This window comes from Grammomys surdaster, unplaced genomic scaffold (genome assembly GCF_004785775.1).
Source record: "Grammomys surdaster isolate TR1022 unplaced genomic scaffold, NIH_TR_1.0 255, whole genome shotgun sequence".
NCBI classification, from domain to species: domain Eukaryota; kingdom Metazoa; phylum Chordata; class Mammalia; order Rodentia; family Muridae; genus Grammomys; species Grammomys surdaster.
Window position 1 is genome coordinate 7,916,114 of NW_021604696.1, and position 18,535 is coordinate 7,934,648.

Here is an 18,535-nt window from a genome sequence, read left to right on the forward strand (position 1 = left end):
TTATTGGATGTTTTATTTACATTTGATATGTTATCCCCTTACCCCATTCCCACCCCCAGGAACCCCCTATCCTTTCACCCCTCCTCCTGCTTCTCTGCGGATGTGCTCTTACCTATCACCCATTCCCACCTCCCCACCCTCAAATTCCCACCCACTGGGGTGTCCAGCCTTCATGAGACCAAGGATCTCTTCTCCCACCTATGTTCAACAGGGCCCTCCACCCTTACATATACAGCTGAAGCCATGGATCCCTCCCTAAGCGCTCCCAGGCTGTTGGTTTAGACCCTGGGAGGTCTGGTTGGTTGGTATTGCTGCTCTCCTCATGGGGCCACAAACCCCCTCAGCTCCAACAGGAAGACCCACTTCTAATCACAATCTTTTGAGGTGGGAAGATCCGCCTTTAATCTGGGCCACACCTTTCTGCTGGCAGCCTATATAAAGGTCATGGAAGACAGAGGCCTGCTCTATTTGCCTGCTTGCTCTCACCTTGCTAGTAAGTCCACTCCGTCACTAGCATTAGAGCCTACTTCTTCAGGATTCTAGTGTATACTGATGACCAGCTGAGACTTCCAGCCTCATGGGCTGAACAACTCTGGGTTCTTGAACCTTCGGTTGGTAAATAAACTGCCACTGTTGGACTAGCTGGACCACAGGCTGTAAGCCATTCTAACAAATGCCATATATATATGTATGTATATATATATTTGTTTTGCCCCTCTAGAGAACCCCTGACTACCACAGTGCCGCTATGCAGAACAGAGACTCCATGGGCAGCCCCAGACACTGACCTCTGCTTCACCAACAGCAACACTGCTGTCCAGTTTAGCTTCTGATTTACGTTTTATTAGAAACAGGGTCTCTTTGCTCTATCATACGAAATCCACTATGCTAAAGAGAAGGAAGGATCACTAAGAAGCCATGTATACATTTCCTGATTGACAGCACACTACTAGACCATATCACCAAAGCCACACCAGGTAAACAATAATTTCAGTAGGAAAGGAATTATCTCCTATCATAACAGTGACTATGTTCTGCACAGAAGAACTCCTTCCCACATGACATAGAACCTGTAAATATTACTTGACTAAGAATTAACTCACTCTAAGAGGTAAGTCAAGGTATTTTGTTTTGTCTAATGTGTAGTTACTAAATTTGAGCTTGATTTGAAATTTGGATATTTACAGATGTGTATATAATTATATTACATTAGCTATTTTTAAAGTATATCTCAGGTATGAAAAAAATAAAACATGATACACTAACCTAATTTCTCTGTCATGTATAGATGAAGAGTAGTTAATTTCCAACAGCACTCCGTGACTCCTGAGGGACTGCTTTATTTCTTCAAGGCCAATACTCTGCTGTGTGTTCCCAAAACCCTATGGATAGCACGAAACATAATTTAGTGCCTCTATTATTAAGTTAAATTATCCACAATACAATAAGTACTACAGAGAGATTAAACTGAAAAGACTGACATCAATTTCAATACTGATGTCTCAAAGAAGCAACCGAAGGATGGGTAATTCTTCTCTTTTAATATTGTTTTTATACAAACAATTAAATAATTAAGAATATCACACAACTCCCTCCTACCCCTGCCTCCCTGTTGCTAGGAGCACGGGCATGTGGCCCCATGGTCAGCTTCTTAAATGTATCTCAGTAACGATGCTCAAGTTATCCGTGTGGGACAGCCTCCTGCTTAGACTAACCCTGGAAAGTATAATTCTTCAGATACAATTCTACTCGAGTCAAAATCAAGAAAGACACAGCGACAGTCTAATCCCAGGCCCATGAAGTAAAGGACAGAACAGTCACTGGCACAGACTGCAGGGTCACTGAGACCACGCTCACAAACTCAAATTCATAGAGTTTAACAAAATGGCCAAATACGAGGTCAACACTCTCAAATCAATAGCCTTTTTCTTAAGACAGTCTATGCTTGGCACTAAGTGCCGGATCAGGTAACATGTAACTGATACAGTAACTTAAGAAAGATTTTTCAGATACCTACTTCATCCCCAGAGGTGAGAAGGTGAATAGTCCTTACTTTACATGGCTTCTTAATCAGCATCTCACAAAACCGAAGGAAGTTATACAGCTGAAAGGCATTAAGATTGGTTAGTACTAGCTCCACGGCTTTCCAGCAAGAACTGATTCTACAACCATCAGCTGGCTGGCTCACCAGCCTGCAGAGAAGGAGGAATCTGAACACCAGCAGAAAGAACTGGAGAAAGCCTGCAGTCCCATCATTACCAAGCTGTACCAGAGCTGGTGGCACACCTGGAGGAATGCCTGGCGGCCTCCCTGGTGGGGGGCTCCGCCATCTGGTAGTGCTTCTTCAGGGCCTACCACTGAAGAGGTGGATTAAATCAATTTGAATAAAGGTGAAGCACTGTTCCACAGGGAAACATACGAAGGACCCAGATGTAGCAAGCTACATGGAAGTTTTAAATTTAAGCTGCTAAAGTAAATTACTGGGCATTGTGCGCTGTGTTTATAAACACTGTATCCTAAAGGAAACACCAATGTCTAATAAAACTATTTTAAAAACTGATTCTAGGATAGCCTTCCCCAACCAGATACTAAGATATCCACAGATGGTTCCATCTCTTATTTTAAGTGATATAGTATCAGCCCAGAACCCACACACCTCCCCCTGGGCCCTTTAAATCACCTCTAGACTACGCATGATACCTAACACAATGTAAACACCATGTATTACCATTGTCTTGTCATGTTTGTACATGTTCAGTACAAACAGGAATGTTACCTGTATTTCTGATCCTCCACTGAATCCATGGGAAGGTAACCCATAAACACTGGCAGCTGACTGTACATTTAAAGTTATATTTCATTATATTTTAGTAAGCTACTTACCTGATGAGTTTGTCTAATATAAGGGTCTTCTACCCAAACTTCTGTAACTGTCTCGTGGAGGTATTCTTTAAAAAGTGACTCGTAACTGAAACCAGTTGCATTCTCTTCTATTTTAATTTGCTTGTGATATTTTCCATCTATAAAACACAAGCTACAGTAACGTGACCAGTGACCACTTTAAAAAGTTAAGTCTTTAATCTTTTGTGTGGGGACATGCATGTGGGTCCCCAGGGATTGAACTCAGGTCTTTACATTTGTTAGCAGGTAGTTCTACTCACTGGACCACCTCACCAGTGGCCATGAGCACTTTCTTTACACACAGTTATGTTGTACACAGGGAGAAATCAGGATCAGTTACAATCTTTTAAACTTACTGACTCAGAAGCTATCACAGGCCTACTCTAGACTGCATGTTGCAAAATGTTTCAAACACATAGGAAAGAGGACAAAATACTATTCCAAAGGAGATTCTTACCTTCACAGAGGCTAAGAAAAGGGGTCCATCCTTTTTTAAATTTAAAATTTTTTTCTTTAAAATTTTTTCTTGTTTAAAATTTTAAAAAAATTATCTATCTTACACATATAAATATCTTGCCTGCATGTATGCATTTGTACTACATACATGCAGTGTCCACTAAGTCAGAACACAACATTAGATTCATAGTTAAAAATGGTTATAAGCTGCCATGTGGGTGCTGGGAACTAAACCTAGGGGTCTTCTGCAAGAGCAGCCAGTGCTCTCCTATGCCATCTCTTCAGCTCACAAGGGGTTACTTGAAAAAGCTTTCAGGAGAGGACTGACTGAGCCAGGCAGTGGTGGTCCACGCCTTTAATCCCAGCACTCAGGAGGAAGAGGCAAGTGAATCTCTGAGTTAGCCTGGTCTACAGAGTGAGTTTCAGGATAGCCGGAGCTGCACAGAGAAATCCGGTCTTGAAAAACCAAACCAAAAAAAAAAAAGGACTGTGGTTCAAATATGCTTGGTCCAGGGAATGGCACTATTAGGAGGTGTGGCCTTGTTGGAGGAAGTGTGTCACTGTGTGTGGGGGTGGGGGAGAACCTTGAGACCTTTCTCCTAGCTGCCTGAGGATGCTAGCCTTTTCCTGGTTCCCTTTGGAACAAGATGTAGAACTCTCAGCTCCTCCAGCCCCATGGCTGCCTGTTGCCATGCTTCCCACCATGATGACAATGGACTAAACCTCTGAACCTGTAGGCCAGCCCTAATTAAATGTTGTCCTTGTAAGAGTTACCTTGGTCATGGTGTCTCTTCACAGCAATGGAAACCATAACTAGTATAAGGACTGATTGTAAAAAGGTGTGGCTCAGACCCTGTCACAGTGGGCAGAACAGGATGTACCCAGTTGTATCCACCTTCCTTTCAGGTTGCCCACTTCATATCTCGCACTCTCATGGCTAATGTGATCATTAAACATAAACAGTGTCATGGAGATTAGAAGCAGATCCTAGCACTGTAAGAGTGTCTCTTTAAGACTTTGTTGTGAAGATAGGGATCAAATGTAGCCCAGGCTGGCCACAAACTCCTTATATAGCTGATGGTGATCTTGAATTCCTAACCCTTTCCTTCCACATCCCAAGTGCTGGGACTACAGGTGTATTACACCACCACAGCCTGGATGTATTTTTATTTATTCATTTACATACTTATCTGCTTGTTTGTTTGTTTTGGCTTTAAGGTTTTTGTTTCCTTGCCTGTCTGTCTGCTTGCCTTTGGTGCTGAGGATTGGATCCAGAGCACTGCACATGCTGAGCGAGCTACAAAGTGTTTTAAGCAGACTTTTAGTGGTTCGCACTGTGGAAACTGAAGTTCTTTTGAGACTGTGTAACATGAATGAAAGAAAGAAAGAAAAGAAAAAAACACAACCCACAACAGCAGAGTTGCACGTGTGTTTGCGTGTCTGTCAGTACCAAGTGGGCTCTTCTCACCAAGGATCGGAGGAGTATCAGTGAATGAGCAAAAGCAAAGTGCAAAGTCAGAAGGTGACCACACCCGCTCATGGTGTTACACAGATGCTCATGAGCTGGGAATTCATAACAGATCCAGAGGAATACCCACCTCACCTCTAATTATTAAGAATATATAACTCTTGAAATGCTTTGATTCACAAGAAGCCACTGGAGTTCCCTTAACTATTCTAATGATTTTCATTTTCCACAAAAGGAAATATAGATCTAGAATCCACATTCAGAACTCTTCTGCAATATTCTTAAATTGAGGCCCAAACATACAATTCATAGTGATCTACAAATACCTTTAAAATGGACAAGTTTTCCTCATATGCTCAAAGGATGACTGAATTCCCACGTCCCAAAATGAAAACCAGACACTGTCAAGAACAACTTCTGTATGAGGGATAGGGAAACACAGAGCAAATCCACGAAGCTCTGAGGTACAAGTGGCCCAGACCACATAGAGCTCCAACAGGCAGGATCTTTGAACCCCAGGCCTCAAGCAGCACCCCCAACTCTAAGCCCCACCCCAAGTCATGTTGCAAAACAGAGCCTTTTACCTTCTTTTTCTTGATCTAAGTATTTCTTTATATTTTCTGCTCTATCCATGTAGCCGGAGATTTTCGTTCTGAGAACACATCTTTTACTAGATTCTTTGGTGCCTATGAATTGGAAAAAAGGACAAGGATTTTTCTCAAGTTTCAGAACAGCTTTCTATTTAGCTCAGCAGTTTGTCAGGCTTCCTACAAATGCCCTACCCTTCACAATATGCTCAGATTCAATGTGCTGGAGGACATGAAACAGCTCAGGTTAGGAGCTTCAACACTGCTTACCTCTTCCTGATTCTCCACATGTTGGGAAGTCTGAATAGTTAAACTACTATTTTATCAATTAGCAGCTTTTCTTCTAGGCCTCTGCATTATAGTTAATGCTCAATCATTTTTCATTTTCTCAGTCACACACACACACACACACACACACACACACACAAAGAGAGAGAGAGAGAGAGAGAGAGAGAGAGAGAGAGAGAGAGAAACCCAACAAACAAAACTCAAACAAAACAGCAAGTTATTTTTCACACTATATTATCAATAATGCTTACCCTGCCTTATTCCACAATACTTTATCAATAAAGCTTACCCTGCACCAACCCCCAACCAGAGTCTAATGGATGCTCATGGTAACGTGATAAATGGATAACATGAGTTATGACTGAGCAAGATCCCCAGGCCTCGGAATTAATTCGTGCTACATACCCAGGGTGAAATGAGCAGGTGAACTATACTGTGAACCCTTCTACAAACCTTAGTTGCAGACTGTGTGTTATTTTAAATTGTCTGCTGTCATCTCACGAGTAACGTGAACTTATGCATTGAAGACAAACATATCAGAGAAGCCAAATGCCCTTCTTGGTGGATTCATGCATTTGTGTTTTGACACTGATTATAACAAGGGTTAGTTTAGATTTCTCCATCACTATCTGTTTCTCTGTAGGAGAGGACCTTGTACCCCTTACTGTAGCATCTGCTGGTGTGTGGGCATTGATCTTTACCTGTGGTGCGCAATCTGGAGCTATGGTACTTCCTTCAACATGGTCTGATCCCTTTTGAATTCTTTCTCACTCTTAGGTTTTGTGAGGTAGTTGTTTCAAGATAGGATCACCCTATGTATCCCAGACTAGACTGGAACTGCTTAGCCTGCACTGGCCTCAAACTTGTGATCTTCCCCCCTCGGACCCCACAGTGCTGGGGTTACAGACTGTGCCAGCAGGCCTGGGACTCCCTTACTTTTGAAGTGACATGTTTTAAACTCATCTTTGTATTCCTCGTTCCATCCTCGTGCGACCAACCATTTTTCAGAAACCCGTGTCTTTTTATAAGAAGAGTTTTATAGAAGACCATCCTACCGTGGCTTCTGGGCTCTCTCAGCCAACCAGCTAGTTCATGTAGGCTTGCTAACATGCACACTTTATAAAGTATTTCTGTGTCGATCTGACTGCATGTCCATTTTAAAACATGAGTTATGCTGACTTTGAACCAGTAAAGTTCATTCCAGCCTTGCCCCTTTCCTTCTTTATACCTTACTTGACTACTTAAAACTATTTTCTTCACTTAATTGTAGGGTACACATAAAGGAGTTTCAGGATTCCTACCCCATACCTGTACGAGAAAAAAAAAATTAACAGCCAGCATACAATGCTTGCATGCTACTGGAGTTACTATTTTTTTTTTTTTTTGCCCTTCTTCCTGGTTTTTTCCCCTTCCCTTAAGACAGGGTCTCATGTCGCCTGGTGTGACTTCAAATTAGACAAATAGCCAAGAATAATCTTGAACCTCTGATCTCCTTGCCTAATCTACCAAGTGCTGGGATTGTAGGCGTCCAACACCATGCCCAATTTTATATAGTCCTGAGAATGAAACCCAGGGCTCTGTGCAGGCTACATAAACATCCAGTCAACCAAGCTATATCCCCAGAGCTACATCTCCCTCCTCCCTATGCTCTTCAGCTGACGAGTTCAGAATGCTGTCAGTCATTCTTGATTCTCCCCCTTCCTTTCTTCCTCCTTTCTACTCTTTCCTTACCCACAATGCTTTAGGTATAATCATTCTCATTCATTTTTTCTGGCTTCATCCTTTCTGTATTTCCTCTGAACAAATAAACATCTCCTCTCTTCTCTTGGATATGGTTTAAGTGTGCCCCCCTGTCAAAGGTTCATGAACTGGAGGCTGAGTCTTGTGTGACAACATTAAGAAGCATAGAGCCTCTAAGTGGAGAGGGGTCACTGAGCTCCCTACTCCTCCAAGGGATTTTTTCAGTTCCCCTAAATTGCCAGCTATCTCCCACAAACAGCTATTATAGAAGCATAACACTGGGGCCGGCAAGATGGTATGGCATGTGTGATGGTTTATATATGCTTGCCTCAGGAAGTGGCACTATTAGGAGGTGTGGACTTGTTGGAGTAGGTGTGTCACTGTGGGCGTGGGCTTTAAGACCTTCATCTAGCTGCCTGGAAGTCAGCCTTCACTAGCAGCCTTCAGATGAAGTTATAGAACTCTCAGCTCCTCCTGCACCATGCCTGCATGCTCCTGCCTTGGTGATAATGAACCTCTGAGCCTGTAAGCCAGCCCCAATTAACTGTTATCCTTCTAAGACAGCAGGTAAAGGTGTTTGGTACTAACTCTGAAATCCTGAATTCCATCTCTGGGGCACAAATGGCAATGAGAAATGACTCTGGCAAATTGTTCTCTCACATCTAGAGATACACACTGTGGCATTTCATTGTTAATAACAGCTCTTACAGGGGCATTTTCTCAATTAAGGTTCCTGCCTTTCAGATACATCTAGCTTGGGTCAAGTTGACATAAAACTAGCCACCATGCCTGGGGAGGAGAGAACTAGCAAACACTGACAATACTGGTATTTGGTTAAGTGTGCTGTCTGGTTTTATGTCAACTTGACATAAGCTAAAGTCATCTGAGAGGAGGAGACCTCAATTAAGAAAATGCTTTCCTGGGTGTTACAGCACATGTCTTTTAATCCCAGCACTTAGGAGACAGATCTCTGAGTTTGAGGTTACCCTGGTCTACAGAGAGAATCTGGACAGCTAGGGCTACACAGAGAAACCCTGAGGAGGAGGTTTGGCCTCTGGCAAGCTTGTAGGGTATTTTCTTTATTAGTGATTGATGAACAAGGGCCTAGCCCTTTGTGGGTGGTACCATCCCTAGGCTGGTGGTCCTGGGTTCTATAAGAAAGCAGGCTGAACAGATCATAAGGAACAAGCTAGCCAGCAGCATCCCTCCATGGCCTCTGCAACAGCTCCTGACTCCAGCTTTCTTCCCTGTTTGAGTTCCTATCCTGACTTCCTTCAGTGATGGACTATATACAATGTGGAAGTGTAGGCCAAATACTACCCTCCCCCCAGGCCCCACCTGCCCAACTTACTTTTGGTCATGATGTTTCATCATAGTAATGGCAACCCTAACTAGGACAGTAAGCTAATAAAAAGATTAAATTTTAAGTGGAGGTATTCTCTGTGGATAGATACAGCTGCTCCCAGAAACATGACTTACAAGAAAATAAATAAATAAATAAATAAAATTAAAAATAAATAAATAAATCCCAGTGCGGAGAGTGGGTTACTTGTGAGGTTTCCCAAAACAATACATGATTGGCTCTACTTTTGGATATCCACCAAAACTACATCATAAGACCCTATTGCTGAAGACACCACATGCCTTGGTCACAGGTCAGAGAAAGAACAAGCTGAAATTGGTTGAAAGGTTCCTCCTTGTTGGATAGTTCCACGGTGCTGGAAGGTACTACGTAGGCTGCTGGGGGAGAATTCCCATACTCAGCCACACACTATTAAAACCAACCAACAGGGCAAAATCAGCCCACTGGGGCAGTCATGGTAAATGTGGTACCCAACTGCTTTCTGACCGGATGTGAAGTCTGCTTGACAGGAGGGAATCACATCTGGTACTGTAAACTTGACTTAAAATCAAGACTGTGGCAGTCCTAGGTCCTGGGGGGGAATGCTACTGCTGTTATTAAATCAACATGATGTATCTGTCAGACTGCTCTCTACCTCATTATGTTTATGTCCAAAGAGCAGCGCTGTTGTCTGCATGGTCAGAGAAGCCTCTTCCACCAGTACTGAGGTAGTGACTGCAGAGACTGACAACTGGTTGATGAACAAAGAATAAATGGCTGTGGAATGCACTCCGATCTTGAGAATGAACATATATAATCATTGATAGGGGAGGGAGAGACAATTTATTCAGTGGTGTAGTCACTGGTAAGGTGCACATGGTCCTGTAAACAAACTCAATGGATCATAGTTGGGGTGAGGGCCGGAAAGAGAGACAGAGGGAGAAGAAAAATCATATCACAAACTGACAACAACGAAGAATAAAATTCATTCAAACGCAAGACCTACCAAGCCTTATACTTTATATTTGGTTACGACTCTTATATTTCAGAATAGTGACTCATGCTCCTTCGTGATAACATCAGTCTATTGCAAAGGCCATCACCTCCGTTGTCCTGCAGAATATCAGAACATACCTCCTAAATCTGAATGCTTCCTGGTAGTAAGGAAGTTTCATTTTCTTAAGTTTCGCTCAGTCTCAGAGCGGAAAACGAAACTCGCTCACCTTTCAGAACCTGCAAGAGCATGTCAATCCCCTCCTGGTAACACACCAGAGCCTGCTGGTACCGAGATTCTGCATCCAGTTCCACTGCCCGCTTTAGCACCGCCACCGCGGCGGTGCTGTCGGAATCCTGTCCCAGGCTGGACTTAGCCATCACTGAGACAACTCCAAGGCTCGCCAACTAATTCCAAGGGCTGACCCACTGCACTTCCAGTAAGCGCACACGTGACGCCGCTGCGCCTGCGCTGTCTTCTATGGCGCTTTGTGAACGGGCCAGGATCAAAAAAAAAAAAAACCTTTCCCGGAACCAAAGAACCATATACACTGTGACAGCAACGGCGTGGTTTGAGTGTTGCACTGGGTCCGCCTTCCTCCGCTCCGCTTTTTCCGGCTGCGGGGCCGTTCGGAGTGGACGTAGCGGTTGCCGGTGAGTGCGGCCATGGGAGCTGGAGGCGTTGTGTGTTTTCACATGGACTCTCTCTCTGCAGTTGCGGACTGACTTCCTTTCTGTCCCGAGTTAGAGGTCCGGGAGACCCATTTCTTGACCTTCTGAAAGCAGCCGAGTTGTCACTTTATTCGAGTTTTGCTGCGACGCGCGTGTCTCTGAGAGTCTCACTCGTGTAGATCTAGATCCAAGCCATCCAAGAGTCAGTAACATTTATTATTTTTTTAAGAAGGCAAAACTTGCTTAATTTTAAGTTGTTGCGAATTTAGAGTGCTGAGTTTTTTGGAGCTGCTGTTTATTAAAGACAGTGATTTTGCAGGCAGCTTTGATTGTCACCTGTTTAAGCTGCTGCTTTTTGTGACTAAGAGGCCGTTATGACGGCTGCCTACTACCTTTACGCCCTCGGAATTCGAGGAAGAGAGAGATTTGTTGATTTCCGAGAACTCGGTTGATTGCACGAGAAATTCTGTGTTCCATATTTTCAGGAATGTCCACTCCTCCTTATAGATATATACCTTGTCTCTTTAGAAAGAGAAAGAAATTAAAGAACCACTTATGAGCTGGTGTTGTAGTTTGTAGGGTAAAGAGCCGTTTACATACATAGTCATTGTAAAAAGCAAAACAACAACAAAACTCCAGCAAAACGTTGTGGGTGAGGGAGAGGAAAAATGGTTTTGGCAACCTTCAGTTTTTCTGTGTATATATTAACATATTAGAAAATAAAAATAGTTTTTATGCATATATATATATATATATATATATATATATATAGTGTGTGTGTGTGTGTGTGTGTGATAAGTGGTATTTTTCAGTTTGTTTGTGTATAGGTGTTTTGCCTGTCATATCTACACCATGTGCATGCAGTGTCCATGGAGACAGATAGTCAGATACCCTGGAACTAGAGTGTAAAAACATTTGTAAGCTTCCATGTGGTCACTGGGAATTAAATGTAGGTCCTCTGTAAGAGCAGCCAGTGCTCTTAACTGCTGAGCCATGTCTCCAACCCTATTTTTCTGGTATTTGCAATAGTAGAGAAGAAAGTTGTTGTACAGTAGGTGGCAGTATAATTACTTCAAACTCCAAAAGTTGCACACATAATAAGAATAATGTCTACTGTATTGAAAGAGCACTTATGTTCTGTATGCAAGGCTCTAGGTTCAATCCCCAGTACCTACCTCCCCACCAAAAACCAACAACAACAAAAAGCAGTTTTGATGGTGACACCTGCTTATATCTGAAAGTTACACTTAAGGAAAGAATCTTGAGTGCAGCAGCTACTTTGAGAGACATATCTATGACTTGAACAGATTCAAAACAAAATATAAAGTCCTTGTCTTCTGGCACTGTAGTGTATTTAGAGTGGAGACAGCCACTAAATGGTTAACTAGCAAATTACAATAGAATACGACTATTAAAGTAAGGCAAGGGGCTGAAGTGCTAGCAGTAGCGTGACTGGAAATGCTGAACTGGTTGGTGGAGGTAGTCCTCATTCAGGACCGAAATGGTGTGGTCCAGATAGAACTTGTTGACAAGATAAGGTTTGAGCCAAAAATTGACAAAGCCACATCAGGGTCACATAGGGGAGAAGACCAGGTCATGCTGGAAGGCCACCTACTCTGTGAGGAGGTGGGAAAGTAGTAGGACATGTAGGGGAATATGGGGTGGAAGAGGTTGGCAGTGATTGATATGCACTGGCTTGGTATGTGAGGGTTAAGGACTTTGATTTCCACCTTGGTTAAATGGAGAGACACTGAAGAGAGTACTAGGTGTTGAACCCAGGGACTCATGCATGCCAGGTCTGAAACATATTCTTAGTTCCAGCTTTAATTTTTTTTAATGAATGAACCTCACCTTTAGCCAGTTTTAGGTTTCAAGAGAAATGGTCAAGTTTAGTATAGGGTCCTGTACCTTCCCTGGTTAGTTTTCCCTTTAACAACAAATATTAGTGTATGGTGCTCAGTGCAGCTGCTGAACCAAATTGGTACATTATTAACTTCATTTGCTTTATTAAGACAGATTTTGTGTGGTGTCCGTATGTCCTATTATATACCAGGATCCAACTCAGACACCGATGTGGTGTGTCTTGTGTGTGATGATTGTAGCTCTTGGGTTCTTCTTGGGCAGTTTCTCAGGTGTCTAGTTGTGATGACCTTGGCAGTTTTGAGAAGTGAGATATTTGAAAATGTACTGATGAAGTTTTTTTCCACAGTCTCTTAGTTAGGGTTACGATGAAACACCATGACAAAAAAAAAAGAAAAAAAGAAAAAAAAAAGCAAACTGGGGAGGAAAGGGTTATTTTCCTTTGAGAGACACATCTCTCTCTCTATCTCTCTTCCACATCATAGTCCATCACTGAAGGAAGTCAGGACAGGAACTCAAGCAGAGCTTATGGCAAGTTGACATAAAATAAGCCAGCACACACAGTAACCCTCAGTCACGGTTGGTTTTTCTCTTAAGTAGAGTTAAATGTACAGGCTTTGTGATGGAAGTTGTCTCATTACATGTCCTGGTATCAGGTATAGGTGCTAGTGACATTTTGTTTTGTTTTGCAATACATTCCCACTATGTAGTCCTGACTGGAATGCTGTCCACTTTGATCACCATTGGTGTTAAGCATCCCTGATCTGGTGTTGGATGTAGTGTTACATGTCAGTTTGTTGTACTTAACGGTGATCCCCTGATTTTCTGTACAGCACTCCTGGGGAGCAGCCATAATTGTTTTGGTTCCAGTTATAAACTGAAATTTGTTGTATATTTGTATAAATCACTCCAGTTTGGCCATTGAGAGTTCTTTCAGTTGTAAGTTTACCATGCTCCCTTGGGTTTGAATTTCTGAGTAGCTACTTCCTGATTCTTCAGGTTGCAGCAGACTGTCATCTATCTCTTGAAGAAGCCCTAATGGTGCCTTTGAAGAGAATGCTATTAAAATTACTGTCTGAGCACAGGGTGTGTTCATAGCTGCTGGTGTAATTGTCCTCTCAACAAACAGAGCAGGCCCCTGTATACATACATGCCAACCCCAGTGGTTGACAGGGTTCCTGAGAGGAGATGAGGAATCTGAAAGGGAGGACTTGTCTTTCTGCTCCAGGCTTCCCAAGTATAGAGTCAGAGGCATGTGTCACCAATGCCTGTCTGTACATACTCTCTTAATGACTAGATACCTTGGGAAAGTGATTGCTTTCTGGAAGTCGTTTTCCTCATATGTAAAATAAGAGGTCACTTGGTTCTGATTCTAAGAGGTGGAATTTCTTCAGTACTCTCTAGTTTCGTATTTTCTGTCATTTCTCTGACAAAGAAAAATGATCAAATATTCTTTATACTTGTTGTGACAAGTTTTGGGTCATAGAAAGCCGTTTCCCAGTTTTGGGGATGAATGTAGACACTAAGCTCACTAGGTGAAAATAGGATTGTCTAATATATGACTACTGCCTATGGTTTTACCAATACAAAAGGGGAAATGTGCCCATCTGTAATGTATTTGACAAGCAGTGTGTTTCCTACTTCTCAGCCTCTAAAGAGAAGAATTACCACACTTATGGCAGGGGTTCTGCACTCAGTATTTCAGAGGCCTCCAGGCAGATTACAGGTAAGCTTTAACTTTCTTTTTTTTTTTCTTTTTTTTTTATTTATTTATTTTATTTATGAGTACACTGTCGCTGTCTTTGGACACACCAGAATAGGGCATCCAATCTCATTACGGATGGTTGTGAGCCACCATGTGGTTGCTGGGATTTGAACTCAGGACCTCTGGAAGAGCAGTCAGTGCTCTTAACCGCTGAGCCATCTCTCCAGCCCAAGCTTTAACTTTCTATGGCTTTCTTGTATAGCTAAGGCTAACCTCAAACTCACTGTATGGCTGAGGATAACCTTGAACTTCTACCTGCCTCCACTTCTCAAGAGCCCAGTTTCATGCAGTGCTGGGGATTGAACTCAGCTATATGCGTGCTAGGTAAGCACTGTGCCAACTGAGCTATATCCTCAGCCTGAGAGTTTGGTTTTTGATTTTTGTCCTCTCTTGTTCATTACAAAACATAATAGTAAGTTAATCTTTTTAAGAGCTCCTTCTGATATAAATTAGTTGGTTTAGGTCTGCTGTGTTTGTGATGAGAGAACTCGGAGCCTTGTGAGTACTGGGCACACACTCTAGCTGAGCTACACCCGGCCCTTATTTATTTCTGCTTTATGTGCTATTTTCCCTAAAGATTTCCAACTCCAAAGCATCTTTTCCTGTAGCCAATAAAAAAGCTACTGCTGATTGCCCTTGGTCTGTTTTAATGTTACAGTTTTAGGGAAAACCCTTCAATTATGAAAAGAATACATTTTCACAGTCAGATAAACATAGAAAAAGTAGAAGATAAGCAATCTCCTGAAGAAAAGAAATGTGTTAGCATCTCCTCCTAGTGTTTAGAGAGTACACTGGAATGGCTAATGTACACATATTGACCAGACTGGGTACAGACCCAGACATACGCTGGGTCTCAATACAGAACTCCGGGTTGTGGGGATAGAAATGTCAACTACTTTCATTTGGGTTATGAATTCAGTACCTTTTTGGTACTTTGGAAACTGACCCTCTGCGAGGATGTGTGACTCTTAGTGTTGTAAGCAATGGAAGCAGGATTAGAAGCCTAGGATTTCTGGCATATGCAGGACCAGGTTTCCCTTCTCTCACCATCAAGACTTAACCTCTACTTGTTGGTGTCAGCTCTGTAGTTCAGGGAAGCCTGGAAGAGAAAGACTGCAGTGACTATATCCAACTTCGAGAGTAAAGGAGGATTGGGCAGTAAAGTCAAGGTGAGAGTTGGGCCTGGTGGTGCTGTTAGGACTAGGGACTCTCACTGTGCTTTGTGTAGTGTTGGTTTTGAGACAGTGTCTTATCCTGTAGGCCTGCCCCAAACTTGAATGAAGTTGCCAACCCCAGACTTCCAGTCTAAGTGCATGTGGTTTTGCTTTGTTGTTCATTAATGCTTTAATGAGATGTGTCCATTCATTGAGGTAGCTGAGTTTAACATTAGCCATTGTAGACTATGTTAGATCAGACACTTGTCACCTAAAGGCTGGTGGATACAGACTCTCACACAACATGGAGTTATAAATAACAAATGTTTTCTGCTTCAGACTGTGAAGAAAGGTGCAGAATCTCTCATTGGTTCAGAATGGATACGTCACAAATTTACCAGATCAAGAATTCCAGATAAAGTAAGGCCTGATTCTTTTTAAATAATATTTTTAGATATGAATTTTATAAAATCATTAGCTATTTGCAAACTTATTACATTGTGTGTTGCATTGTGTCTGTGTTTCTTTGTGCGCACATGTGTGTGCACTTATCCTGGTTTTGTATGTGGAATCCTAGAAGACAATTCTGAGGTCAGTTCTCTCCTGTCATGGGACTCCTGGGGAGTAGAGCTTAAGTCACCAGACGTCAGGCATGGCAGCAAACACTCTATGCTCAGTGCCCGCTCACAGCCTGCTAGTGTGAGTTTTTCTTAAGTTGCATGATATAGTGTAGATTTGAAAGTGCATCTAGACAGAGATAGTGTGACCTGGAAGTGCATCTAGATAGATACAGTGTAGACCTGGAAGCACTGTAGGATGCTGACCTCTGCTCCTGGCCCTGCCGGGTTCATAGGAATGGGCTCCTATTACTTCCTGTCCTGTGTATTCTGCTCATGGTTCTCCCTTTACATACTGTGGTTTAATCACCATTGTCCTGAGAAGACGGTGAGTTGAGGCTGTCTTCGTGTGACTCCGTTCTCACTTCCTGGATCAACTACACAGGCGAAGCTCTCCTTTGGTTTGTAGTTGTCATTTTCATTTTGTTTGGCTTTTACTTGCTTTTAAGTTAATTGAATTTTATTTAATAAAACAGTTTAATGATACAGAAGAAAATAATCAAAGTGTGGAGGCCTCCTCTCTCCATCACAGTTTCCCATTTTGTATTGATTAAAACAACTGTTAACATAGATGAAAGAGCACGGACATTCCTGCAGGCCATCCTGTACACTGGGGGTCAGTCTGCATGCTGTGTATCATGCTGTGGGTTTTGGCGAATGCATAAGATCATGTATTCACTACTGCAGTGTCACACAGGACTGTGTACCACCCTACATGTCACTGTGTCCTGCCTTCCACAACATCTGACCCTAGCAACCTTTTTACCCACTTTCTGGTTTTACCTTTCCCAGAATCCCACATAGTTAGAATCGTACAGTCTGTACATTAGGTTCTTACAAATCTTTTCATGGTGACAGTCCATGGTGCAGGTTTATGTAGTTTGTTTATGTGCTCACCTTCCAGCTTGGGGCAGTAATGAAGCTGTACAAGTACTTGAGTACTTGGTATGGCTGTTGGTTTTTGGTGTGTTGGGGAGATACTTGACAGTGCAATTAAACAGTAAAGACCATTTAGCCTTGTCAAGCTGCTGTAGAGGTAATTTTGTTGGACGGGAATGTTTTTGTACAGGTTTCCTCCCCTACTATATTTTTATTTATTTTATTTTCAGAGATTTAAATTTTTATTTTGTGTACATAAGTGCTCTGGCTGCCTGTTTGTATGTGTATCATGTGAGTGCTGGTGCCCATGGAGGTCAGAAGACAGTAGCAGCTCCTGGGAGCTAGTGTGGGTGACTGTGAGCACCATGCAATGCTAGGACCTGAGCCCAGGCCCTCTACTACGTCTGAGCCATCTCTCCAACATCACCTCAAGTGATGGGATATAGAGGACAACATTAACCAAGTAACCACAATTTCAGGTTGTGAGTTTTTTGGCTCTGGGCAGATTGTATAGTAACTGCGCTGGCTGGGTGTCCCGTTCTAAAAACCTGAAGCCAAAGTATATAATTCTCAGGTTCTGAACTGTTCAGGCTGAGGTTGAGGATGACAGAAAGATTATGGGTGGGATCATCGTGAACTTTTGTACAGTTTTGTCCATTTTTAAAGGCATAGGCAATGTATAAAACCTGTAAGTTGGGAGAGTTACCAGTCATAATTCTCTCTTCCTAGGTGTTTCAGCCTAAACCTGAAGATCATGAAAAATATGGTGGGGACCCCCAGAACCCTCATAAACTGCACATTGTTACAAGAATAAAAAGTACAAAGAGGTGTCCATACTGGGAAAAAGATACGATCAAGATGCTCGGCCTACAGAAGGTGTGCAGCGATCCTGAGCACCACCTCAGATCTCATCCTTTAAAATCAGCACTTTGTGCATTTGCTATCTCTTATGTTTAAATGTGTCACTTAGTGTGACCTATTTATAAGTTAGTATACAAAGGATGGTCCAGTGTGACATTTCCTGGAATGGCACCACTGCCTTTTAAATTGACCTGTGACATTACGCCTCTTGTTCCTAGGCACACAGCCCTCAGATTCACAAGAACATCCCGTCGGTGAATGCAAAGCTGAAAGTGGTGAAACACTTGATACGCATCCAGCCCCTGAAGCTGCCACAGGGACTTCCCACAGAAGAGACCATGTCCAGCACGTGCCTCAAGAGCACTGGGGAGTTGGTCTTGCAGTGGCATCTGAAGCCTGTGGAGCAGGAAGCAAAGTCCTGATGCCACACAGCTTCAGCTTACAGACACACTTACTGAGGAAACTATTCTTATTAAAGTGAATGTTAATCCAGTCATTTGTGCCGATGGAGTCCTGGTGTTATCGTGTGGTTCAGTTCTCTCCCTTTGTTCTCTAGGGATTTTACTCCACAGTGAGTAAGAACGGCATTGTTTGAACATCTACCATTCGGTGCCTATCACTAACAATCGTCATTATCTCCTTGTAGAAACTGTTGCCTTCTTTAACTGCTTTCTCATTGTGTGAGGAGGCACACTCACTTTGTGACAACCTGCTCTCAAAGGTGGCATTAAGCCCTGAGCGTGATGGTTCCAAGGTCAGTCAGTCACCTTCCACTAAGCCAACCTCATAACCATCCTACTACACTGAAAATCAGTTTTCAGCAAACAGCATTTGGGGAGCAAACCTTAAACTGTAGCAAGTTCTTTGAGTGAATGCAGCTGTGGAAGAATTTCAAAGCTGGCCAAACAACCAATGGTGCAGCCAGGAGCCTGAGGCGCAGGGTGTGGCTTGA

The 18,535-nt window shown here is 42.7% G+C and overlaps 2 protein-coding genes across 3 annotated transcripts in view; one reads left to right on the forward strand and one right to left on the reverse strand.

Annotated features, from left to right (window-relative positions):
* Positions 1–10,256, reverse strand: part of Mitd1 (microtubule interacting and trafficking domain containing 1) — an 11,555-nt gene extending 1,299 nt beyond the window's left edge. The window contains exons 1-5 of the mRNA XM_028775382.1: positions 10,006–10,256; positions 5,410–5,511; positions 2,884–3,020; positions 2,018–2,104; positions 1,267–1,382 (exon numbers count right to left, since the gene is read on the reverse strand). Of these exons, the coding sequence (XP_028631215.1) occupies positions 1,267–1,382; positions 2,018–2,104; positions 2,884–3,020; positions 5,410–5,511; positions 10,006–10,156 (593 nt within the window). The 5' untranslated portion in view covers positions 10,157–10,256. The remainder of the gene's footprint in view (positions 1–1,266; positions 1,383–2,017; positions 2,105–2,883; positions 3,021–5,409; positions 5,512–10,005) is intronic.
* Positions 10,257–10,345: 89 nt separating this feature from the next.
* On the forward strand, positions 10,346–18,079 carry Mrpl30 (mitochondrial ribosomal protein L30). 2 transcript variants are annotated; one of them, XM_028775383.1, is made up of 5 exons: positions 10,346–10,429; positions 13,956–14,033; positions 15,566–15,646; positions 17,452–17,598; positions 17,802–18,079. In XM_028775383.1, exons 2-5 carry the CDS (start codon positions 13,983–13,985, stop codon positions 18,003–18,005), a joined length of 483 nt encoding a protein of 160 aa, XP_028631216.1. In that variant the 5' UTR covers positions 10,346–10,429; positions 13,956–13,982; the 3' UTR covers positions 18,006–18,079. The 2 variants fall into 2 exon arrangements, with proteins under 2 accessions (XP_028631216.1, XP_028631217.1); XM_028775384.1 differs by lacking the exon at positions 10,346–10,429 and adding an exon at positions 10,440–10,649.
* Positions 18,080–18,535: the final 456 nt, after the last annotated feature.